Here is a 26,185-nt window from a genome sequence, read left to right as displayed (position 1 = left end):
TCTCCATGTGACCAAACCATTTCAAAACACCCTCTTCTGCTCTCTCAACCACACTCTTTTTATTACCACACATCTCTCTTACCCTGTTATTTCTTACTCGATCAAACCACCTCACACCACATATTGACCTCAAACATCTCATTTCCAGCACATCCACCCTCCTACGCACAACTCTATCAATAGCCCACGCCTTGCAACCATACATTGTTGGAACCACTATTCCTTCAAACATACCCTCCTTTACTTTCCGAGATAATGTTCTCGACTTCCAAACATTCTTCAAGGCTCCTAGAATTTTCGCTCCCTCCCCCACCCTATGATTCACTTCCCCTTCCATGGTTCCATCTGCTGCCAAATCCACTCCCAGATATCTAAAACACTTCACTTCCTCCAGTTTTCTCCATTCAAACTTACCTCCCAATTGACTTGACCCTCATCCCTACTGTACCTAATAACCTTGCTCTTATTCACATTTACTCTTAACATTCGTCTTTCACACACTTTACCAAACTCAGTCACCAGCTTCTGCAGTTTCTCACATGAATCAGCCACCAGTGCTGTATCATCAGCAAACAACAACTGACTCACTTCCCAAGCTCTCTCATCCACAACAGACTGCATACTTGCCCCTCTTTCCAAAACTCTTGCATTCACCTCCCTAACAACCCCATCCATAAACAAATTAAACAACCACGGAGACATCACACACCCCTGCCGCAAACCTACATTCACTGAGAACCAATCACTTTCCTCTATTCCTACACGTACACATGCCTTACATCCTCGATAAAAACTTTTTACTGCTTCTAACAACTTGCCTCCCACACCCACACCATATATTCTTAATACCTTCCACAGAGCATCTATCATATGCCTTCTCCAGCGGGGGGCCAGAAATCCTCCCCTCCTTGTATTTTTTTTTTTAACTTTCTAAAATGGGAAACAGAAGATCCATAAATGCTACATACAAATCCATTTGCTTTTCTAAGTATTTCTCACATACATTCTTCAAAGCAAACATCTGATCCACACATCCTCTACCACTTCTGAAACCACACTGCTCTTTCCCAATCTGATGCTCTGTACATGCCTTCACCCTCTCAATCAATACCCTCCCATATAATTTACCAGGAATACTCAACAAACTTTTTTTTTTTTTTTTTTTTTTTATACTTTGTCGCTGTCTCCTGCGTTTGCGAGGTAGCGCAAGGAAACAGACGAAAGAAATGGGCCAACCCCCCCCCATACACATGTATATACATACGTCCACACACGCAAATATACATACCTACACAGCTTTCCATGGTTTACCCCAGACGCTTCACATGCCTTGATTCAATCCACTGACAGCACGTCAACCCCGGTATACCACATCGCTCCAATTCACTCTATTCCTTGCCCTCCTTTCACCCTCCTGCATGTTCAGGCCCCGATCACACAAAATCTTTTTCACTCCATCTTTCCACCTCCAATTTGGTCTCCCTCTTCTCCTTGCTCCCTCCACCTCCGACACATATATCCTCTTGGTCAATCTTTCCTCACTCATCATCTCCATGTGCCCAAACCACTTCAAAACACCCTCTTCTGCTCTCTCAACCACGCTCTTTTTATTTCCACACATCTCTCTTACCCTTACGTTACTCACTCGATCAAACCACCTCACACCACACATTGTCCTCAAACATCTCATTTCCAGCACATCCATCCTCCTGCGCACAACTCTATCCATAGCCCACGCCTCGCAACCATACAACATTGTTGGAACCACTATTCCTTCAAACATACCCATTTTTGCTTTCCGAGATAATGTTCTCGACTTCCACACATTCTTCAAGGCCCCCAGAATTTTCGCCCCCTCCCCCACCCTATGATCCACTTCCACTTCCATGGTTCCATCCACTGCCAGATCCACTCCCAGATATCTAAAACACTTCACTTCCTCCAGTTTTTCTCCATTCAAACTCACCTCCCAATTGACTTGACCCTCAACCCTACTGTACCTAATAACCTTGCTCTTATTCACATTTACTCTTAACTTTCTTCTTCCACACACTTACCAAACTCAGTCACCAGCTTCTGCAGTTTCTCACATGAATCAGCCACCAGCGCTGTATCATCAGCGAACAACAACTGACTCACTTCCCAAGCTCTCTCATCCCCAACAGACTTCATACTTGCCCCTCTTTCCAAAACTCTTGCATTTACCTCCCTAACAACCCCATCCATAAACAAATTAAACAACCATGGAGACATCACACAACCCTGCCGCAAACCTACATTCACTGAGAACCAATCACTTTCCTCTCTTCCTATACGTACACATGCCTTACATCCTCGATAAAAACTTTTCACTGCTTCTAACAACTTGCCTCCCACACCATATATTCTTAATACCTTCCACAGAGCATCTCTATCAACTCTATCATATGCCTTCTCCAGATCCATAAATGCTACATACAAATCCATTTGCTTTTCTAAGTATTTCTCACATACATTCTTCAAAGCAAACACCTGATCCACACATCCTCTACCACTTCTGAATCCACACTGCTCTTCCCCAATCTGATGCTCTGTACATGCCTTCACCCTCTCAATCAATACCCTCCCATTTAATTTACCAGGAATACTCAACAAACTTATACCTCTGTAATTTGAGCACTCACTCTTATCCCCTTTGCCTTTGTACAATGGCACTATGCACGCATTCTGCCAATCCTCAGGCACCTCACCATGAGTCATACATACATTAAATAACCTTGCCAACCAGTCAACAATAGTCACCCCCTTTTTTTAATAAATTCCACTGCAATACCATCCAAACCTGCTGCCTTGCCGGCTTTCATCTTCCGCAAAGCTTTCACTACCTCTTCTCTGTTTACCAAATCATTTTCCCTAACCCTCTCACTTTGCACACCACCTCGCCCAAAACACCCTATATCTGCCACTCTATCATCAAACACATTCAACAAACCTTCAAAATACTCACTCCATCTCCTTCTCACATCACCACTACTTGTTATCACCTTCCCATTTGCGCCCTTCACTGAAGTTCCCATTTGCTCCCTTGTCTTACGCACTTTATTTACCTCCTTCCAGAACATCTTTTTATTCTCCCTAAAATTTAATGATACTCTCTCACCCCAACTCTCATTTGCCCTTTTTTTTCACCTCTTGCACCTTTCTCTTGACCTCCTGTCTCTTCCTTTTATACATCTCCCACTCAATTGCATTTTTTCCCTGCAAAAATCGTCCGAATGCCTCTTTCTTCTCTTTCACTAATACTCTTACTTCTTCATCCCACCACTCACTACCCTTTCTAATCAACCCACCTCCCACTCTTCTCATGCCACAAGCATCTTTTGCGCAATCCATCACTGATTCCCTAAATACATCCCATTCCTCCCCCACTCCCCTTGCTTCCATTGTTCTCACCTTTTTCCATTCTGTACTCAGTCTCTCCTGGTACTTCCTCACACAGGTCTCCTTCTCAAGCTCACTTACTCTCACCACCCTCTTCACCCCAACATTCACTCTTCTTTTCTGAAAACCCATACAAATCTTCACCTTAGCCTCCACAAGATAATGATCAGACATCCCTCCAGTTGCACCTCTCAGCACATTAACATCCAAAAGTCTCTCTTTCGCGCGCCTGTCAATTAACACGTAATCCAATAACGCTCTCTGGCCATCTCTCCTACTTATATAAGTATACTTATGTATATCTCGCTTTTTAAACCAGGTATTCCCAATCATCAGTCCTTTTTCAGCACATAAATCTACAAGCTCTTCACCATTTCCATTTACAACACTGAACACCCCATGTATACCAATTATTCCCTCAACTGCCACATTACTCACCTTTGCATTCAAATCACCCATCACTATAACCCGGTCTCGTGCATCAAAACCACTAACACACTCATTCAGCTGCTCCCAAAACACTTGCCTCTCTTGATCTTTCTTCTCATGCCCAGGTGCATATGCACCAATAATCACCCACCTCTCTCCATCAACTTTCAGTTTTACCCATATTAATCGAGAATTTACTTTCTTACACTCTATCACATACTCCCACAACTCTTGTAATTTGAGCACTCACCTTTGTCCCCTTTGCCTTTGTACAATGGCACTATGCAAACATTCCATCAATCCTCAGGCACCTCACCATGAATCATACATACATTAAATAACCTTACCAACCAGTCAACAATACAGTCACCCCCTTTTTCAATAAATTCCAATGCAATACCATCCAAGCCCGCTGCCTTGCGAATAAAAAGATGTTTTTGGAAGGAGGTAAATAAAGTGCGTAGGACAAGGGAACAAAAGGGAACTTCAGTGAAGGGGGCTAATGGGGAGGTGATAACAAGTAGTGGTGATGTGAGAAGGAGATGGAGTGAGTATTTTGAACGTTTGTTGAATGTGTTTGATGACAGAGTGGCAGGTATAGGGTGTTTTGGTCGAGGTGGTGCGCAAAGTGAGAGGGTTAGGGAAAATGATTTGGTAAACAGAGAAGAGGTAGTAAAAGCTTTGCAGAAGAGTCCTGAATTGTATGGTGAAAAAAGAAAATCCTAAGTATTTGGTACAGTTTGCCAGTCAACAGCATGCACCTACATCACTGCTGTTTCATGTCTTTATACAAAAAGGTGGTAAATCCCTGGATTCTTGTACCAATTGATTTTTTTTTTGCTTAAGTAATATACTTTAAAATTTCCTGTTTGACCTTTTCTTATCATACCTATACACACTAATACTTGATAATCTCAGAATATATGATTGTAATAAATACTATATTTCTTTCTTTTATTAGTCCCCTATTTTCTTCACTCTACCTCATGTTTAACAGCAAAAATGTGGAACATCATATAAACAAATAGTGGGACATCATACACGCAAAAACTGGGACAACATACAAACAAAAAAGTGGGACATCATAAAAAGCGAGACATCATGCAAACAAAAATTTGGACACCAAACAGCTAAATAGTGAGCCATCACACAAACAAGATATGGGACATCAAACTAACAAAAAGTGGGGCATTATATAAATAAAAAGCGAGTCCATATAAACAAAAAGTAAGACATCATACAAAAAGTGGATCATCATACAAACAATAAGTAGGACATCATATAAAAAACTGGGACATTATGCAAACAAAAAGAGGGAGATAATGCAAACAAAAAGTGGGGCACTGAAAAAAGAAAAGTGGGACATCAACCCAAATAAAAGGTGGGACATCTGACAAACAAAAAGTGAGACATCATACAAACAAAAGTGGGACATCATATAAACAAAAAGTGGGACATCACACAAACAAAACGTGGGACATCACACAAACAAAAGGTGGGACATCATACAAACAAAAAGTGGGTCATCACACAAACAAAAGGTGGGGCATCATACAAGCAAAACGTGAGACATCATACAAACAGAAAGTGGGGCATCACACAAACAAAAGGTGGAACATAACACAAACAAGTTTGACATCATACAAACAAAAGTAGGAAATCCTACAAACAAAAGGTTTGACATCATACAAACATAAAAGTGGAACAGGAAGAGGACTGTCTCTGCCTGTACAGCACACCAATAGATTCAGGAAATCATTTGTACCAAAAAGCATTCTACTGTTTAACCATCTATATAACTTTTCAGTGCAATAGATGATTCTTGTAGTACTCTTATGTGATATCTTATAATTTCTATCATATAACTCTTATACTTTTTTAACCTTAAATTGAGCTTCTAACCATAAAGAACTTCATTTTGTATCATGTATGCAATTTGACAATAAAGACATCTCATCTTACTTAAATAATTAATGGCTTAGATTCATGACATAAGTGAAAAGGGTTGCAAAATAATACCAGGATAATTTTCATTTTCATTGCTAACATTCAATGTGGAAATAACTGTGGCACTAAATGGTTCTTCATATAAATGACCACCAAAAATCTGAATATCACATCATCTACTTAAGTGGAGGTCAGTATGTCAAATAAAGAACCTCCTCTTATTTCAACAAATATATGCAATGTCATAATACCTCTCTCTAATTCCCAAGCTGAAAATTCATGCTTCAGCAGCTTAAATTCAAAGTAGAAACCTCCCATTCTATTAACCTCATACCTAAAAGTTCATACTCCAATAACATTACTTTTTAAAGACCTTTCCTATTTTTAATTTGTAGAATTCAAGCCTATATATTTTCAGGTTTCAGAAAGGCAGTTAAATATATTTACAAACAATAATATTCTGCTTCTATTTGATGTTTTTAGGAATATATCAATAAAAATGTCTATGCTTGGGGATAGGGGAGAAAATTTTTTACCTGGGTATTCCTTGCATGTCATAGAAGGTGAATAAAAATGAATGGATTAAGAGAAGGAGGTAATTAGTGCTTACGCACCTTGCCATGAGATGAAAGATAGATAAAAGAGAGAATTTTGGGAGAAGCTGAGCGTAGCTGGTTTTGAAGCACGAGACTGATTATCAGTTAAGGGAGATTCAAATACAAAAGTGAGTAATACGGCAGTTTAGGTTATATACTCTTTTTGGAGGGATGCATGGGAGTACTCAGTAAGGTGAATGTAAATGGTGAACAGTTCATGGAGCTGTGTGCTAGAAATGGACTGGTGATGGATTACCTGGTTTAAATAGAGGCGCCATACAAAAGTATACGTATGTGTGTAAAAAAGATGGTATGCAGGCATTATGGGAATACATTCTAATGACAGGCATGCAAACAGACTTTTGGATATGAATGTGCTTAGAAGGGGCAGCTATTGGAAAGTCTGAGCATAAAGAGTTGGGGGCTACAATGATGATTCTCAGAGGCTTTTGGAGAAAAGAAAAAGAGATGGGTTAGAGGAGAGTGGCAAAAAATAGTGAGCTTGGTAAAGAGACTTGTGAGAAATAATACAAGGAGAGATTGAGTGTAGAATGGCAAAAGGTGGAAGTAAATGAAGCTAGGGAAATGGGTGAGAAATAGGAGATATTTAAAGAAGCAATGCTAGACTGTGTGAGAAGTGTGTGGCATGCAGAAGGTGAGTGAGGCAGGTGAGGAAGGGTAGTGAGTGGTGAGATGATGAAGTTGCCAGTCAAAAAAAGAAAAACGAAAAAAAAAAGAAGTGTACAAGCAATATTTCAGGGAAGAGTGTAAGTGATTGAAAGATGTACAACAGAAAGTGGCAGGAGATCAAGAGGAAGGTGCAGGAGATATATAAAAAAAAGTGTGTGTGTGTGTGTGTGTGTGTGTGTGTGTGTGTGTGTGTGTGTGTGTGTGTCAGTACTGAGAGCTGGGGTATCAGCAAACTTCAGGAAGAATACAATGTTTTGGAAATTGGTTAATAGCGTGATGAAGCCATGAGAATACTTGGGAGCAACAATTAAAGGGGCAATTGGGGAAGTGGTAAGTCAAAGAAGAACATTCAAATTACAAATACATAAGTTTACAAAACATACCTGGAAAGTCATATGGAAGAGTGGTGAAGGTATGTACAGATCATCATACTGAGGAGGAACATTGTGAATTCAAGAGTGGTAGTGGATGCATGGTTCAGGTGTGTGAGCAATACTTAAAGAAACAGGAGGATCTGTGTGTCATTAATGGATCTGGAGAAACTACATGACAGTACAGATAAAGATGCACTATGGAGGGTATTACATATAAATAATTTGCAAACATAGCTATTAAAAGCAGTGACGAGATTTTATTACAAGAATAAGGCATGTGTTCAGGTAGGGACAGAGGAGGATGAGTGGCTCTAGGTGAACTGGGGTTTGCAGTAAGGGTGTGCAAAGCAACTACAGCTTTTTAATCAATTCATGGATGGGGTAGTGAGGAAAATAAATGCAAAGGTCTTGAAAAGAGGGGCAGGTATGGGGTCTGCTGGGAGTAAAGCAGCCTAAAAAGGGAGTTAGTTTCTGGTTGCTGATGACATGGCACTGGTGGCACATTTGAGTGAAAAACTAGGAGTTGGTGTCTGGGTTTAGGAGTGTGTGAAAGGAGAAAGTTGAGTAAATGTGAAACAAAAAAAACATGGAAACTAGGTTTAGCAAAGCTGAGAGAAAGGTAGTTGGAATGTGAGCTTGATCACAGAAAAATTGGAGGAAGAGTTTTGCATACCTGGGAGTTGACACTGCAGTAAATGGAACCAATGAAGTGGATAGGCAGGGAAGGTTTTGGGAGCAATGAGGAATGTGTGGAGAGGTCATTATCTGGGAAGCTGAAAATGAGTATGTCTCAAGGTATAGTAGTCCCAGCAATGTATGGATGTGAGGCAAGGGGTACAGATAAGAATATACAGAAGAGAAATAATGTGTTGGAAATTAAATGTTTGAGGACATTATGAGGTGTAAGGAGGTTTGATCAAGTAATAAATAACAGGAGAGAGGTGTGGTACCAAGAAGAGTATAGTTGAAAGAGCTGAAGACAGCATGCTGAAATAGTTTGGAAATATGGAGACTATGAGAGAGGAGAGGTTGACTAAGAGGATATACTTGTTGGAAGTGGAGGGGACAAGGAGGAGGGACAGACCAAACTGGATATGGAAGGATGGAGTGAAACAGATTTTGAGAGCTCATGACCTGGACATGAGGGAGGGTTAAAGGCTTGCACAGATAGAATGAACTGGGACGATGTACTGTTAGTGAAAAGAACCAGGGCATATGAAGCAGCTGGGGAGAATGGAAGGGTGTATGGGGCCTGCTTGTGGATAAAGGGGCTGTAGCATTACATGACATCTAGAAGATGGATGTGAGGAATCAAGGCCTTTTCTTTATCCGCTCCAGACAATGGCAAAAAAGTATGAGAGAAAAAAGTTATTTTTCTCAACCAAACCTACCAAGTTAAGGGTACTCTCATTGACAATAATTAGACCTATTTCTTAAGACAGTCTGAATTATATCAAAATATGGTGCTTGGATAACAATCTGCATAGTAAACCCATTAAAAGCAAGAATATCCAGGAAAATCAATGACTGGCAGGGTGACTTTTAATGCATTTTCTTTGGATTAGGCAATTAAGTTGACCAATCTCTCTTTTGGTAATGCAAGCTCCCAATAACAATTACAGTAAGTTATTTGGTATGCCTATATCTGTCTGTCTAAGAATGAAAGCACAAGGTAATACTGTAAATATATCTCATAAAAACATCAAAATAAAGAAAACTTCTGTACACCTGCTCTGTTTGCACAAAATATATCAAAGGAAAGTCTTTTAAAACTGTCTTCACGTCTTGTTCTCTGTAGAAGGCACTTCATCAGGTTCTTCTCCATCTCCTTCCATGACATTTTCAGGAGGCAGCTCAGTGACAATGAAGCTATGACTTTCTGAGAGGTCAATGATTTCCTGAGGTCCAGGTGGAGGCAGATGACTGCTGGAACTTTGACCACCAAGGTCATCAGTGCCTATGTCAACATTGCTGCTCTCCATGTCTTCTAGAGGTGGTGAACTGACAGGCTGATAAAGTAAGAATGTGAAAATTAGCCAGAAAATAAATACCTTTCAAGCACTGAGCAATCTGATATCAACTACAGAGAATAAATGGTCACAAAAATTTATAATGGTGCGAGATTAAATTTATGGTTCTGGGAGAGCCAATGTTCCAAGTGAGTTATTGTTGCCATTGTCAAGGTGTTGTGATGTGATTGTGAGGTCAACAGCATATGAAAGGGCCTTCATGTTATGATCTGCTATGGGTAGGGGGTCATGCAAGAATAGACTGAAGAAGGTTGGACAAAGAACTGCTCCTTGAGGAGCTCCATTACAATCATAAATGTTTTAGTGGTAAAGCCATTACGAGTAAGCATACCTTGGTAAACAGCTATGATATCTATCTATATTTATGATGCCTGTTTCAACTGGAACTCCCTCAAAGGGGTGGCCAAGGCAACAGTCTCTCCATAACTAAAGAACACCAATACCACTTCTTAGCCTTTAGTGACGCATCAACCTTAACAAGCCACTGGCAGAGGGCAAGTGTAGCGCAGTGTTTGGAGGCTCCTACCTTATGTTCCTAATGACTTCTATCTAATGCTTCTACCTACTATTTCTACCTAATGCTCCTAACCAGATGTTCCTACCTAATACTTCCATCTACTATTCCTACCATTTTGCCAAAAGGCATAATGCTCACCACAGGAAAATCTAAAATTATGAGGAATGAGCTGCATGAGTTAAGTGTTGTCAAAAGTTACATATGACAGGGAGAGACTGTATGTCTGTGGACAGAATGCCAGTAATCCACATGTTAGTGAAGCAGAAAGAATAGACACCTACCTAGGTCAGAGATGTGCAACTTGACAACCACTAAAGTGCTGGCTCACTAAGCAGATGTCACCAACCCTCCCAATACCCAGGCAGGTAGTACTGATAACAACTTGGCCGTTCGCTACCTACCAACTACTACCTACCAACAGCTACAATATTGGCCAACTATTCTTTTTAGCACTGAGGAGGTTTGTCTCGAATATCTCTAATGTGAGCATATGTTGGGGGACAATGTCAGATGCTTTAATGATGTCTACTGCCACTAGTACTATGTGGTGTTGGAATGATTGGCTTTGTGGTTCATTTATTTTCAGACAGTTTGGATACCGAGGATAGAAGTGAAATAGGGCAGTAGGAGGAGGAGAACTGAGTGGTTTGGAAGAGTTTCAGGATCAGCATCATGCTAGCAAATGTTTGGAATGTTGTTGTGTGCCAGAAGTGATTGAAGGTATCTGTATGAACTTGAATTGCAAATGAGCAAGTGTTTTATGTGAGTCTTTTATGTTGTGAGGGCCATAAGAAGAAGAGTTTTTAAGGTTATAATTGCAATGCTTTGAATAGTGGGAATGAGAGAGAGGAAGGTAGTTGTTTGTGAGTGGATTTTTTTTCAGTATTTTCATTACTTTCCTGTTTAGGTGGGAGGGTGGTTTGTGGCTGATTTTTGAGTAGTTTCTCATGAGCATGTTTGTGTTCTTTTCATGAGTATGTTTGTGTTCTTTGAAAGAAGTAACGCTGGAATGGGTCAGGAATGCCTCATGAGTGACAACTGGATTGGTGCAGCAACAGTGAATCTTCTTTAACGTGCTATGGGTCTTGTTGTTCATCATGTTGAGGATAGAGTGCCAATCTGTGGTTGTCATTCTGTGATTAGGTTAAGATGCTGTAATTTAGTGGGTTTAGTTTCTGATTTCAAATAATGACAACTGGTTTTCTGACCTGGTTCCTTTGTCTCATGAAGTGAGTGACTTGTGCAGAGAGATCTGAGCTATATTTATTTCTATATCCTTTTGATATGTGCTTTTTTCTGGATTGCTTGGAGATTTTAATTGAAGGATGAGACTTCATGATTCGTGGTTGGAAAAATCATCTATACTAAAGTTCTGGTACTATGTAGTGTTTGATGGTTGGCCAGTCTGCTTTCTTGTAGTATCTGTAAGTCATTCTGATAGTTGTGTGGACGAGGTAGAGTGTTATCAGGATGGGCAGGTGGTCAGAGTGTAGTGTGTTCCAGATGTTTTATGTGTGTAGTGCTTGCAAACAAAAGGTGATGTCAAGTAAGGGCACTTGCTAGAAGTGGTGGGTTGAGAGTCTGGTTGGTTGGTTGTGTAAGATGAGGATAGTGAGAGGTTGCACTTAGTTTATGGGTAGTTCACCTTAAGAATCTTGGGTAGGAGTGTTGAGCTAAGCGTTATGGTGGGCAATGATATCTCCATAGAAACAAGTGTTGGGTATGTTGGTCTGGTTTTGCAGTTAGAAGTATTAGTGAAGGGGCATGTGGATGGAGTAGGTACACACATAAGTGTTGATTATATTTTAACTGGTACTGTAAAGTATAACTCTTATGGACTGTATTTCTAGTGTTGTCATTGTCTTTGAACTGTTCTGTATTGTTAGTGGTATTGGAAAATGGCATGACTTGGTAGGCAAGTGTAATGAGGCCTTCTTCTTGCCCTTGTTATTTGTCTTCTTTTAAGGTTGTGTAGTTGAAGAAAGGCAGAAGGGTGGATTTAGATGCAAGTCTGGTTTCTTGGATAAGAATGACGTGGATGATGCGTTCTCATAGATGATTGAATATTTCTTTGTATTTTTTGATGCCATTGGCATTGAGCCGCAGAATGTTTGTCTGTTGCTGGGGTTTTCTTGCAATTACCTATTTCTATTGTATGGGGAGGGAGTTCTACATTTATGGAACCCCATCTCATGCACATTCTGCATATAAACCTTCTTGTATGCTTTCTGCACTTAAGATGTAAAATCTGTCAATTTAGACCTCTTGGGGAAGAGCAGTGTGGTTTCAGAAGTGGTAGAGGATGTGTGGATCAGGTGTTTGCTTTGAAGAATGTATGTGAGAAATACTTAGAAAAGCAAATGGATTTGTATGTAGCATTTATGGATCTGGAGAAGGCATATGATAGAGTTGATAGAGATGCTCTGTGGAAGGTATTAAGAATATATGGTGTGGGAGGCAAGTTGTTAGAAGCAGTGAAAAGTTTTTATCGAGGATGTAAGGCATGTGTACGTGTAGGAAGAGAGGAAAGTGATTGGTTCTCAGTGAATGTAGGTTTGCGGCAGGGGTGTGTGATGTCTCCATGGTTGTTTAATTTGTTTATGGATGAGGTTGTTAGGGAGGTGAATGCAAGAGTTTTGGAAAGAGGGGCAAGTATGAAGTCTGTTGGGGATGAGAGAGCTTGGGAAGTGAGTCAGTTGTTGTTCGCTGATGATACAGCGCTGGTGGCTGATTCATGTGAGAAACTGCAGAAGCTGGTGACTGAGTTTGGTAAAGTGTGTGAAAGAAGAAAGTTAAGAGTAAATGTGAATAAGAGCAAGGTTATTAGGTACAGTAGGGTTGAGGGTCAATTCAATTGGGAGGTGAGTTTGAATGGAGAAAAACTGGAGGAAGTGAAGCGTTTTAGATATCTGGGAGTGGATCTGGCAGCGGATGGAACCATGGAAGCGGAAGTGGATCATAGGGTGGGGGAGGGGGCGAAAATTCTGGGAGCCTTGAAGAATGTGTGGAAGTCGAGAACATTATCTCGGAAAGCAAAAATGGGTATGTTTGAAGGAATAGTGGTTCCAACAATGTTGTATGGTTGCGAGGCGTGGACTATGGATAGAGTTGTGCGCAGGAGGATGGATGTGCTGGAAATGAGATGTTTGAGGACAATGTGTGGTGTGAGGTGGTTTGATCGAGTAAGTAACGTAAGGGTAAGAGAGATGTGTGGAAATAAAAAGAGCGTGGTTGAGAGAGCAGAAGAGGGTGTTTTGAAATGGTTTGGTCACATGGAGAGAATGAGTGAGGAAAGATTGACCAAGAGGATATATGTGTCGGAGGTGAAGGGAACGAGGAGAAGAGGGAGACCAAATTGGAGGTGGAAAGATGGAGTGAAAAAGATTTTGTGTGATCGGGGCCTGAACATGCAGGAGGGTGAAAGGAGGGCAAAGAACAGAGTGAATTGGAGCGATGTGGTATACCGGGGTTGACGTGCTGTCAGTGGATTCAATCAAGGCATGTGTATGGGGGTGGGTTGGGCCATTTCTTTCGTCTGTTTCCTTGCGCTACCTCGCAAACACGGGAGACAGCGGGAAAAAAAAAAAAAAAAAAAAAAAAAAAAAAAAAAATCCCTTTTGGAACACCCTCAATGGGGTGGCCATGGCAGAGAAACTCCATAACTGGTGAACTCCAGTGCCGCTTCTTAGCCTTTAGTGCCTCACCCTTAACAAGCCACTGACAGAGGTCAACTCAATGGACAGACCACCTCACTTAAGTGCAGTGTTTTCATAGGCTCCTACCTAATGTTCCAACCTATTGCTTCTACCTAATGTTCCCACCTACTGTTGCTAACTACTACTACTACTACCTAATGTTTCTACCTAATGCACCTGTCTAATGTTCCTTTACTTCTTTATCTACTGCTTCTATCATTTTGCTAAAGGGCAGGGCTAGCACACAGTGCTCACTGCAGGAAAATCTAGAGTTAGGAAGAATGAACTGTGCGAGTTAAGTGTTGTCAAGTGTTATGTGTGACACGGAAAGATTGTATGTTTGTGGACAGAATACCAGTAGTCTGTGTGTGAGTGAAGCAGAAAGAAAAGACAGCTAAATAGGTCCAAGGAGTGAAACTTGACAATGTAACATTAACCCCTTTTATAATGGGTGTCAAGTGTTCTACTTGCAACGGGAATTCCAGGAGCAGAACCCTGTTGCACGTTGAAGTATGAGTAAACTAAATGCCAAAGAAGTGTATGCTCTATGAATTTCTAACAGATATCACTAACACAGAATATGGCTCTTGCGTGATCTAATACCTTAAACCAAAACTTAGAGGACCAACAGCAGGTAGATCATAATGCAGAATTAGTTATCAACTCTTCACAATAAATTCTTGCCAATAGTGAATGTCTGTATAGGAGGAATTAACTGAGATGATTCTAAAAACATTGGTATGACTTACTCCGTGTTTCTCCTACTTTATGCAATTCATCAAAATTTCAAACAGTACTGACATATTCCATACAGTATGATAAAAAAAGAATAAAAAAAATATATTTACCTCAAACAATCATTCTCAAACCAAGCATGCAATACTTTCCGTATTTTTCCTAAACTGTGGGTCCTGCTGAAACCACTGAATGTTAATATCCTATAAATCAATAAAAACAACTAAAAAAAAAAAATTAAGTGAGCCTGTAAACACTGATGCTACTGTAGCAACAAACAAAAGTAGTTCTGTCCTATTGCTGGGCCTTCACGCATCTTTGTTTTGTGCACTTTTGTTATGTTTCCAGAAATCACTTGATTAAATGATTCTGTATCTTCCTTGCCTGTTTCCTCTCAAGTTCATAATTTTTGCTTTCATTCCCCCTATTTGTTGCAAGGCGCATATTATCACATATCTCTCACTTTGACATTTCAGAAGGTAAAGCTCTAGTTCTTTTAATAGTTCAGGGTAAATCATATGCTATATCCTATTTATCTTGCTTGTGAAATAATCGTTTATTCTTATCTTGTTAAGCTGATTTACTAAAGGCTATAAAACAAATCAATATTCAAGTTTACCTCTAGTATATACATTAAACATTTTCATCATTAACTGTCAGTCTCTTGCTGTAAATGTTCTCCATATCATTCCACTCACATCTGGCTCGAAAGCACCATCTTTTCAGTATGTTCCATGAATTAAAATTTTCATTGATAATTCCCGTATCTCTGATAGTTGCTGCACACTCTATTCTTCTATTCCTGGAGGGCCTCTGTATGTAGGCACTGCAATAGTATTAGCAGTCCAATGACTTATATGTTCAAACTTCTTTACATCAAATTCCAATGAGTTCTAATATACCCATCTGTATATATTATCCAGATCTCTGAAACAGAATTGGAGGGGGGCACAGTAAGGTTTAGTACTTGTTGGGTTATTTCAGTGTGTGTATTGTCAAAGGTATGTTTGCTGGGGGGTGAGGTATCAATGGGTATAAGCTTCTGAAGTGTGACACAGGGATAGGCTATATTCTTGATTGGGTGCTGGTGATTAGTTATAAAATGGTTTGGGTAGGAGGGATCTAACGATGTTGTATAGAACTGAGTGGCAAGTGTGCTGTAATGGTACTATACTTGGAGAATTTGTCTTTCATTATGAAAGTGATCAATATCTTTAGTTGCTAAGCAGCCAGGGGTTCTTCTGAATGTACTACTCCCTCAAAGGCCCAGTCCTCTGTTCTTAACGCTACCTCGCTATCGCGGGGAAATGGCGAATACGTATGACTACTCTCTGGGTTTGCAGCTTTGTCATACTTGCCTATGAGAAGGTGGAAGTCCAGGCAGGTGAAGCATAGTTTAAAATGGAGTGGATGAATTGTTTGCAGATGATACTAAAGGATCCATTTTCTTGTCCAAATCTGGTGCCAGTTAGTGTTCTGAAGGCATTTAGTTTGTGTGATGATTCTGTGCTGATGTTATTGATGTGGGGTGAATGTAGTGTGCATCATATGTGATGCCTTAAGAGGTTGTTCTTTTGTTCACTGGGAGTGACTCTCCATTTAAGGTGACTGGAAGTTGTGCACTGGATTCTTGTTTGTCTGGGGTTATAAAATGATCAAAGACCTCTGTGGAGATGTAGACATTCTGCTTAGGGAAGCCACTCTTCCAACAGTGTAATGTAGTACTGCATGCCTGTTATTGCTCTGAGTGAGCCACTGTACCAATTGTGTAATGTAGTGCTATGTGCCTGTTGTTGCTCTGGGAGAGCCACTGTCCCAAATGTGTAAAGTAGTGCTACATGCCTATTGTTGCTCTGGGAGAGCCATTGTTCCAAAAGTGTTATGTAGTGCTACATACCAGTTGTTGCTTTGGGAGAGCCACTATTCCAATTGTGTAAAGTAGTGCTGCATGCCTGTTGGTGCTCTGGGTGAACTACTGTTCCAAATGTGTAATATAGTGGTGCATGCCCGTTTTTGCTACTTTGGAGACAAAGTGCTGTGGTGCAATTCTGAGATCACCAGCATACAAAAGGACCTTCATGTTTTGGTTTCCTGGAGGTAATGGGATATCATGGAGGAAGAGAGTGAAGAAGGTTGGAAAATGAATTCCTCTTCAGGGAACTCCATTGTTAAGGTGAGTGACAAGCATGGCACCCAGCTATGAAATTGGCCAACCATTTTTTGTCATTATTGTGAAAGGTGGTGTCAAGTACATTTTGTATGACAGTGTGTTGTGGAATAAAGTTAAATGCTTTGTTTGAAGCATGTGATGGCACAAAGAGTGGGATATTCTGCTATCATTCAGATTTTCACAGTTTGGATACTGAAGGGAGAAGAGATATAGGGCAGTTGGAAGGGGAATTGAGTGGTTTAGTGGCCTTATGATTGGTATTATGCTACCAAGTTTCCAGATGTTAAAGATTTTGTTGTATAGTACCAAGAGTGTTTACAAATGTTTGTAAGTGCTCAGATTGCAAATGGGCCAAAGTGTTTTATGTGAAAGTTTGATACATTGCCAGGGCCTGTTTCAGGAAAGTTCTATAGTTTTAATTGCAATGCTTGTATTGGCAGCAATGAAAGGTGGGTGGGCAGTTGCTTCTGGATTGATACTGTGTATTTTTTTCATGACTTTCCTATTTTGGGGTAGGGTTAGTTTGCGACCGATTTCTGAGAAGTCTCATTTATATGTCTGTGTACTCTTCAAGAGAAAGGATGTCACTGAAGTGGGTCACAGGTGCTTCAGTGCTTTACAAGTGGATCTTTAACATCAACCAGAGTTTGTTGCTGTGTGTCTTGTGGTTCAATGCACTGAAAATGAAGTGCCAATTTGTAGTTTGTCACTCAGGGATTAGTTTAGTGGTGATGATGTTTAGAGTTTGGATTTTATATCTGATTTCAACTGACAAAGGGTGATTCTGTCTGATCTGGTTTCTTTCTTTCATACAGTGTATACCATGAGGCAAAAAATCTAGATTAAATTTCTTTCTATGTCCCTGTGGATGTGCTTTTTGTTGGCTTAGTTGAAAATGCTGATGAAGTACAAGATACCATGATTTAGGGATGGAAAATCATCGATACTTAAGTTTCTGGAGCTTTGTTTCCATGTCATATGTGAAAGCTGGCCAGTCTGTTTTCCTGTCGTTTGTCTAAGTTTTTGATTGTTGTGTGGATTGGGTAGGCCAGGTGGAGTGTTATCAAGACGGGCACGAGATCAGAGGTCAGTTCATGTACCATGTTCCTAGTGGTCCATATGTGTGAGCAAAAGGTGATGTCTGGTGTAGTGAAATGATCAGGAAATATGGAGAGGACGAGTGAGGAGAGACTGACTAAGAGGACATATGTGTCAAAAGTGGGTCAAGCAAAGCAGACGGAGAGTCTGAGGAGGAGACAGATGGAAAGAGTTAGAGACTTTCAGCTATCAGGGACTGAAAACTCTGGAGGATGAGAGGTGTACATGGGTTGGAATGAATAAAAGCACTGTAAAATACAGGGAGAAATGTGCTGTCACTGGGCTAAACCAGGGATAAGGAAGTGGTCAGGGGAAACCATGGAATGGTATGTGGAACTTGGATGTGAATTGGTTATCTGGTTTGGGTGCCTCATACACACAAGCTGATAAGGCTGTTCTTTGTTTGTTCCTGTTACTACCTTGCTAGTACGCGAAATGGCAAACAAGTATGAAATAAACTAGTTATCAAGGGTTTATGTTTTACAACAAACCAAACTGAAAAGAAATTTTCACTAGCATGAATCTGGCTGACATGGGAAACAGTGATGAAATATAATAAATAAAATGGTTCTGTCATCTGTTCTTTATGCCTCCTTGCTACAGCAGGAATTGGAAATGGGAGATGTATAAAAGAAAGTGGAAGGAGGTCAAAAGAAAGGTGCAAGGACTGAAAAAGAGGGCAAATGAGAGTTGGGGTGAGAGAGTATCATTAAACTTTAGGGAGAATAAAAAGATATTTTGGAAGGAGGTAAATAATATGCATCAGACAAAAGAACAAATGGGAACATTGGTGAAGGGGGCAAGTGGGAAAGTAATAAAGGCAGTGATGAAGTGAGAAGGAGATGGCGTGAGTATTATGAAACTTTGTCGAATGTTTTTGATGATAAGAGTGGCAGATATAGGGTGTTTTGGTCGGGGTGGTGTGCAAGTGAGAGGGTCAGGGAGAATGGTTTGGTTACGAGAGAAGAGGTAGTGAAAGCTTTGTGAAAGATGAAATCCGGCAAGGTGGCAGGTTAGGACGATATTGCAGTAGAATTTATTAAAAAAGGGGGGTGACTGTTGTTGATTGGTTGGTAAGGATATTCAATGTATGTATGGATCATAGTGAAGTGCTTAAGGATTGGCAGAATGTATGCATAGTGACACTGTACAAAGGCGAAGGGGATAAAGGTGAGTGTTCAAACTACAGGGGCAAAAGTTTGCTGAGTATTCCAGGGAAATCATATGGGAGGGTACTGATTGAGGGTGAAGGCATGTACAGAGCATCAGATTGGGGAAGAGCAGTGTGGTTCCAAAAGTGGTAGAGGATGTGTGGATCAGGTGTTTGCTTTGAAGAATGTACATGAGAAATACTTAAGAAAAACAAGAGGGATTTGTATGTAGCATTTACGGATCTGTAGAAGGCATATGAAAAGGGTTGAGAGAGATACTTTGTGAAAGGTCTTAACTTAGAGTATATGGTGTGGGAGCTAAGTTGCTAGAAGCAAGGATGTGAGGCATGTGTATGAGAAGGAAGAGAGGAGAGTGATTGGTCCCAGTGAATGTCAGTCTATGGCAGGGGTGTGTGATGTCCCCATGGTTGTTTGTTTATGGATGGGGTGATTAGGGAGGTAAATACAAGTTTTGGAGAGGGGCAAGCATACAGTCCATTAAGATGAGAGGGCTTGGGAAGTGAGTCAGTTATTGTTCACCAATGATACAGCTCTAGTGTCTGATTCGAGTGAGAAACTGAAGAAGTTGGTGACTGTGCTTGGAAAAGTGTGAAAGGAAAGTTGAGAGTGAATGTGAATAAGAACTCCCTATCCACATCCAGGCCCCAAAGACCTTTCCATAGTTTACCCCAGACATTTCACATGCCCTGGTTCAGTCCATTGACATCACATAGACCCCAGTATACCACATCATTCTAATTCACTCTATTCCTTGCAAGCCTCTCACTCTCCTATATGTTCAGGCCCCAATCAATCAAAACTTTTTCACTCCATCCTTCCATCTCCAATTTGGTCTCCTGCTGCTCCTTGTTCCCTCCACCTACAGCACATATATCCTCTTTGTCTGTCTTTCCTCACTCATTCTCACCATTCACCATATGTCCAAACCATTTCAACACACTCTCTTCTGCTCTCGCAACCACACTCTTTTTATTTCCATGCATCTCTTTCACCCTTTCAATACTTACTTGACTAGATCAACTCACACCATATATTGTCCTCAAACATTTCATTTCCAATACAACCACCCACCTCTACACAACCCTATCTATAGCCCATGACCTGCAACATATAACATTGTTGGAACTGCTATTCCTTCAAACATACCCATTTTTGCTCTCCAAGATAATGTTCACTCCTTCCACACATTCTTCATTGCTTCCAGAACCTTCATCCCCTCCCCCATCCCATGACTCACTTCTGCTTCTGTGGTTCCATTCACTGCTAAGTCCACTCCCAGATATCTAAAACACTTCACCACCTCCAATTTTCTCCATTCAAATTTACATCCCAATTAACTTGTCTCTCAACCCTACTCAACTTAATAACCTTTCTCTTATTCACTTTACACTCAATTTTCTCCTTTCACACACTTTTCCAAATGCAGTCATCAACTGCAGTTTCACACTAGAATCAGCCACCAGAGCTGTACCATTGGCGAACAACAACAACTGATTCACTTCCCATGCCATCTCATTCCCAACGGACTGCATACTCACCCCTCTCTCCAAAATTCTTGCATCTACCTTCCTAACCACCCCATCCATAAACAAATTAAACAACCATGGGGACATCACACATCCCTGCTGCAGACTGACATTCACTGGGAACCAATTACTCTCTTCTCTTCCTACTCGTACACATACCTTACAGCCTTGGTAAAAACTTATCACAGCTTCTAGCAACTTACCTCCCACACCATATACTCTAAGACCTTCCACATAGCATCTCTATCAACCCTATCATATGCCTTCTCCAGATCCATAAAAGCTACATACAAGTTCATCTGTTTTTTTGGTAAGTATTTCTCACACACATTCCTCAAAGCAAACACCTGATCCACACATCCCCTACCATTTCTGAAACCATGCAGCTCTTCCCCAATCTGATGCTCTGTACATGCCTTTGCCCTCTCAACCAATAACCTTCCATATAACTTCCCAGGAATACTCAATAAACTTATGCCTTCTGTAGTCTGAATGCTCAACTTTATCCCCTTTGCCCTCTCAATCAATAACCTCCCATATGACTTCCCAGGAATACTCAATAAACTTATGCCTCTGTAGTCTGAATGCTCAACTTTATCCCCTTTGCCTTTGTACAACATTTGGCACTAGGCATGAATTCTGCCAATACTCAGGCACTTCACCATGATCCATGCATACAATCAATATCCTTTCCAACTAATCAACAACACAGTCACCCCCTTTCTAAATAAATTCTACTGCAATACCATCAAAACCCATCTTGCCATATTTGATCTTCCGCAAAGTTTTCACTACCTCTTCTCTCTCAACCAAACCAATCTCCCTGACCCTCTCATCACTTCACACACTACCAAGACCAAAACACTCTATATCTACCACTCTCTCATCAAACGTATTTAACAAACCTTCAAAATAGTCACTCCGTCTCCTCACTTCATCACTACCTGTTATTACTTCCCCACTTGCACCCTTCACCGATGTTCCCATTTGTTCTCTTGTCTTACACATGTTATTTACTGCCTTCCAAAACATCTCAATGATACTCTCTCATCCTAACTCTCATTTGCCTTCTTTTTCAACCCCCATACTTTTCCCTTGACCTCCTGCCACCTTCTTTTGTACATCTCTCAATCATTTGCACTCCTTCCTCACAAGTATTGCACAAAGGCCTCTCCTCTTTCACTAACAACTTTACCTCTTCACCCCACCACTCACTGCCCTTTCTAATCTGCCCACCTCCCAACTTTCTCATGCCACATACTTTTGAACATGCCATCACTGCTTCCCTTGATACATCCCATTCCTCACCCACTCCCCTCATATCATTTGCTCTCACCTTTTAATGTTCTACACTCAATCTCTCCTTTCTGAGCTCACTTACTATCACCACTATCTTCTCCTCAAAATTCTCTCCTCTTTTTTGAAAACCTCAACAAATCTTCCTCTTTGCCTCCACAAGATAGTGATCAGATATCCCTCCAACTGCACCTCTAAGCACATTAACATCCAAAAGTCTCTTTTACATGCATATAAATCAACATATTCATTTATTCATTTTATATAATACTTTATCACTGTCTCCCGCGTTAGTGACATAGTGCAAGGAAACAGACGAAAGAATGGCCCAACCCACCTACATACACATGTATATACATACATGTCCAAACACACACATATACATACCTATACATACATACATAGGCATATACATATATACACATGTAAATAATTCATACTTGCTGCCTTTATTCATTCCTGTCGCCACCCCACCACACATGAAATGACAACCCCCTCCCCCACATTCAACAAACCTTCGAAATACCCATCTCCTTCTCACATCACCACTACTTGTTATTACCTCCCCATTAGCCCACTTCACTGATGTTCCCATTTCTTCTCGTCTTACGCACTTTATTTACCTCCTTCCAAAACATCATCTTATTCTCCCTAAAATTTAATGATACTCTCTCACATCAACTCTCATTTGTCCTCTTTTTCACCTCTTACACCTTTCTCTTGATCTCCTGCCTTTCTTTTACACATCTCCCAGTCATCTGCACAATTTCCCTGCAAAAATCGTCCAAATGCCTCTCTCTTCTCTTTCACTAATAATCTTACTTCATCCCACCACTCACTAACCTTCCTAATCTGCCCACCTCCCACACTTCTCATGCTACAAGCATCTTTTGCGTAAGCCATCACTGCTTCCTTTAACACATCCCATTCCTCCTCCACTCCTCTTACGTCCTTTGTTCTCACCTTTTTCCATTCTGCACTCAGTCTCTAGTGGTACTTCCTCACACAAGTCTCCTTCCCAAGCTCACTTACTCTCACCACTTTCTTCACCCCAACATTCTCTCTTCTTTTCTGAAAACCTCTACAAATCTTCAACTTTGCCTCCACAAGACAATGATCAGACATCCCTACAGTTGCACCTCTCAGCACATTAACACCCAAAAGTCTCTCTTTCATGTTCCTATCAATTAAGACTAAATCAAATAATGCTCTCTGGCCATCTCTCCTACTTACATACGTATACTTATGTATATCTCTCTTTTCAAACCAGGTATTCCCAATCACCAGTCCTTTTTCAGCATACAAATCTACAAGCTCTTCACCATTTCCATTTACAACACTGAACACCCCACGTACACCAATTATTCCATCAACTGCCACATTACTCACCTTTGCATTCAAATCCCCCATCACTATAACCCAGTCTTGCGCATCAAAACTACTAACACACTCACTCAACTGCTCCCAAAACACTTGCCTCTCATGATCTTTCTTCCCAAGCCCAGGTGCATAGGCATCAATAATCACCCATCTCTCCATCCACTTTCAGTTTTACCCATATCAATCTTGACTTTATTTTCTTACACTCTATCACATACTCCCACCACTCCTGTTTCAGGAGTAGTGCTACTCCTTCCCTTGCTCTTGTCCTCTTACCAACCCCTGACTTCACTCCCAAAAAATTCCCACACAACTCTTCCCCTTTACCCTTGAGCTTTGTTCCACTGAGAGCCAAGACATTCAGGTTCCTTTCCTCAAACATACTACCTATCTCTCCTTTTTTCACATCTTGATTATATCCACACACATTTAAGACACCCCAATGTGAGCCTTCGAGGAGGATGAGCACTCCCCGCGTGACTCCTTCTTCTGTTTCCCCTTTTAGAAAGTTAAAATACAAAGAAGGGAGGGTTTCTAGCCCCCCCCACTCCCATCCCCTTTAGTTGCCTCCTACACCACGTGAGGAATGCGTGGGAAGTATTCTTTCTCCCCTATCCCCAGGGATTAAATTAACATGTGATCCAATAATGCCCTTTGACCATCTTTCCTACTCATATGTAAACTTATTTATATCTATCTTTTTAAACCAGGTATTCCCAATCACCAGTCTTTTTTCAGCACACAAATCCACAAGCTCTTCACCATTTCCATTCACATCATTGAATACCGCATGTACGCCAAATATACCCTCAACTACTACATAACTCACCTTTGCATTTACATCACCCATCACTACAGCCCAGTCTTGTGCTTTAAAGCTGCTGACACAATCGCTCAGCTGCTCCCAATGCAATTGCCTCTCATGATCTTTCTTCTCATGACCAGGTGTATAAGCACTAATAATTACCCACCTCTCTCCATCCATTTTCAGTTTTACCCACATCAATCTAGAATTCACTTTCTTACACTCTGTCACATACTCCCACAACATAATCACTCTTGCAAATGAATTATTAAAGGAGAACTGTAAAAATGAAAAAAGTTCTATCCATATACAGTTGAAAACCATTGGGAAGATCACATGTAATTTGACAATCTCACTCATGAGCCCAATATTATCAAGACTTAACACATGCAAAAGTAATAAATTACAAGTTAAATATCCAACAGTAATAAGTTGACTTAAAAAAAAATTGCAAATTCTTTGGATTTGTTCCAAGTTACTTTAGTGGTACAAACAAATAAGAACATTAAATGTAACTTATTGTTATGTCCATGCTAAGCCATATCTATTCACTGCTGAATTCCTTTCATCTATATGTCTCTGTGTGAACACAAAGAGTATATTCTGAGGTCTCATGAGCTAACATGTATTGTCTGCTAGTCTCAGCCTCACTTCAAACTCATCCAGAGTGATAAGTTTCATAAGATAAAATATGCTCCTGCTTATATGTAGAATATACTTTTTGCTAAAATCAGAGAACTTTTTGAACTGTAATTTGTTTGACCTAAGTCAAGACACACATCAATCAGGAAACTTAATTGTGGTATTCTTTAGGCTTCAAGGTAACAGAAGATAATCTTCATTAACAAAATGATACTGTCTATCTTTAAGAATAAATTTTTTTTTAAGTATACTGAGAATAATTCACAGGGTATATAGGGAATATTCGAGTACAATAATAAAAGAAAGAGGAGGGGGGGGGGTATGTTTTAACTTAATGTAACATGGACAATACTTCTGCCAGTTCACTCATAAGAGTGAACACTGATTAAGTATCATGAGTTACTTTTTCTCTGTACCTAAATTCAGCTGATTTAACTGAGAGCTTCCTAAAAATGCATTATTCGAGATGATGCATGCAGAAACAAGATCGAAGATGCACCTCTTATCATGCAGCTAATTTGTAGGTTTGTCTAACACCATGCATTTTTGTGACTGCCACTCTCTAGCTGCTTATCAAGATCATAACAGACTTATAAGATTATTCCTACAAATAAGTAAGATGTTAATAAACTAACCAGATGATCAGGTATAGGGGTATGATAGATGCATGTAGCTGCATAGGGCAAAGACACAACTGGCATGGAACATCGATCATCGCCACATCTGCTCACACCGCAAGCCCCAAACAATACTTGGTTAGGATCCTGTTGATATGAAATTAAGCATAATCCAATACAAAAAAAAATCTCTTTAGAATAAAAATCTTTTAGTAATCGTATTTCTATGCACAACTGCTTTTGTCTTTGTGAGGTAGTATTAAACAAGAGAATAACCACCTCCTTTGCACATATCCACTTTCTAGATGACATGTGTATTGAAATCAGAGTACATTCACAGACAAGGTTTACCTTACTACATATATCCTGGTTAGAGCCTCCCACCTTCTCCCAAGGATAAAAAAAAAAAGTACACCACATCAATCCAATTCATTCTATTCCTAGATTGGGGAGGAGCAGTCTGGTTTCAGAAGTGGTATAGGATGTGTAGATCAGGTGTTTGCTTTGAAGAATGTATGTGAGAAATACTTAGAAAAACAAATGGATTTGTATGTAACATTTATGGATCTGGAGATGGCATATGATGGAGCTGATGGAGATGCTCTGTGGAAGGTATTAAGCGTATATGGTGTGAGAGGTAAGTTGCTATAAGTAGTGAAAAGCTTTTATCAAGGATGTAAGGCATGTGTACGAGTAGGAAGAGAGGAAAGTGACTGGTTCATAAAGAATGTCGGTTTGCGGCAGGGGTGTGTGATGTCTCCATGGTTGTTTAATTGGTTTATCGATGGGGTTGTTAGGGAGGTGAATGCAAGAGTTTTGGAGAGAGGGGGCAAGTATGCAGTCTGTTGTGGATGAGAGGGCTTGGGAAGTGAGTCGATTGTTGTTCACTGATGATACAGCGCTGGTGGCTGATTCGGGTAAGAAACTGCAGAAGTTGGGGACTGAGTTTGGTAAAGTGTGCGAAAGAAGAAAGCTGAGAGTAAATGCAAATAAGAGCAAGGTTATCAAGTTCAGTAGTGTTGAGGGACAAGTAAATTAGGAGGTAA

At 40.4% G+C, this 26,185-nt stretch overlaps 1 protein-coding gene across 2 annotated transcripts in view; it reads right to left on the bottom strand.

Annotated features, from left to right (window-relative positions):
* Positions 1–5,873: 5,873 nt before the first annotated feature.
* The window catches only part of dgt1 (dim gamma-tubulin 1), a 98,576-nt gene continuing 78,264 nt past the window's right edge, over positions 5,874–26,185 (bottom strand). The window contains exons 9-10 of one of the 2 annotated variants that reach the window (XM_071660732.1): positions 25,158–25,286; positions 5,874–9,465 (exon numbers count right to left, since the gene is read on the bottom strand). In XM_071660732.1, coding sequence (XP_071516833.1) covers positions 9,235–9,465; positions 25,158–25,286 — 360 coding nt within the window. In that variant the 3' untranslated portion in view covers positions 5,874–9,234. Of the gene's footprint in view, positions 9,466–15,048; positions 15,361–25,157; positions 25,287–26,185 lie in introns of those variants that run through there. The other variant, XM_071660734.1, reaches the window with a different exon arrangement.

The sequence above is a fragment of the Panulirus ornatus genome, chromosome 72, assembly GCF_036320965.1.
Source record: "Panulirus ornatus isolate Po-2019 chromosome 72, ASM3632096v1, whole genome shotgun sequence".
Classification (NCBI taxonomy): domain Eukaryota; kingdom Metazoa; phylum Arthropoda; class Malacostraca; order Decapoda; family Palinuridae; genus Panulirus; species Panulirus ornatus.
The sequence above is the reverse complement of the archived record's forward strand: the minus strand, read 5'-3'. Positions and strand labels throughout refer to the sequence as shown.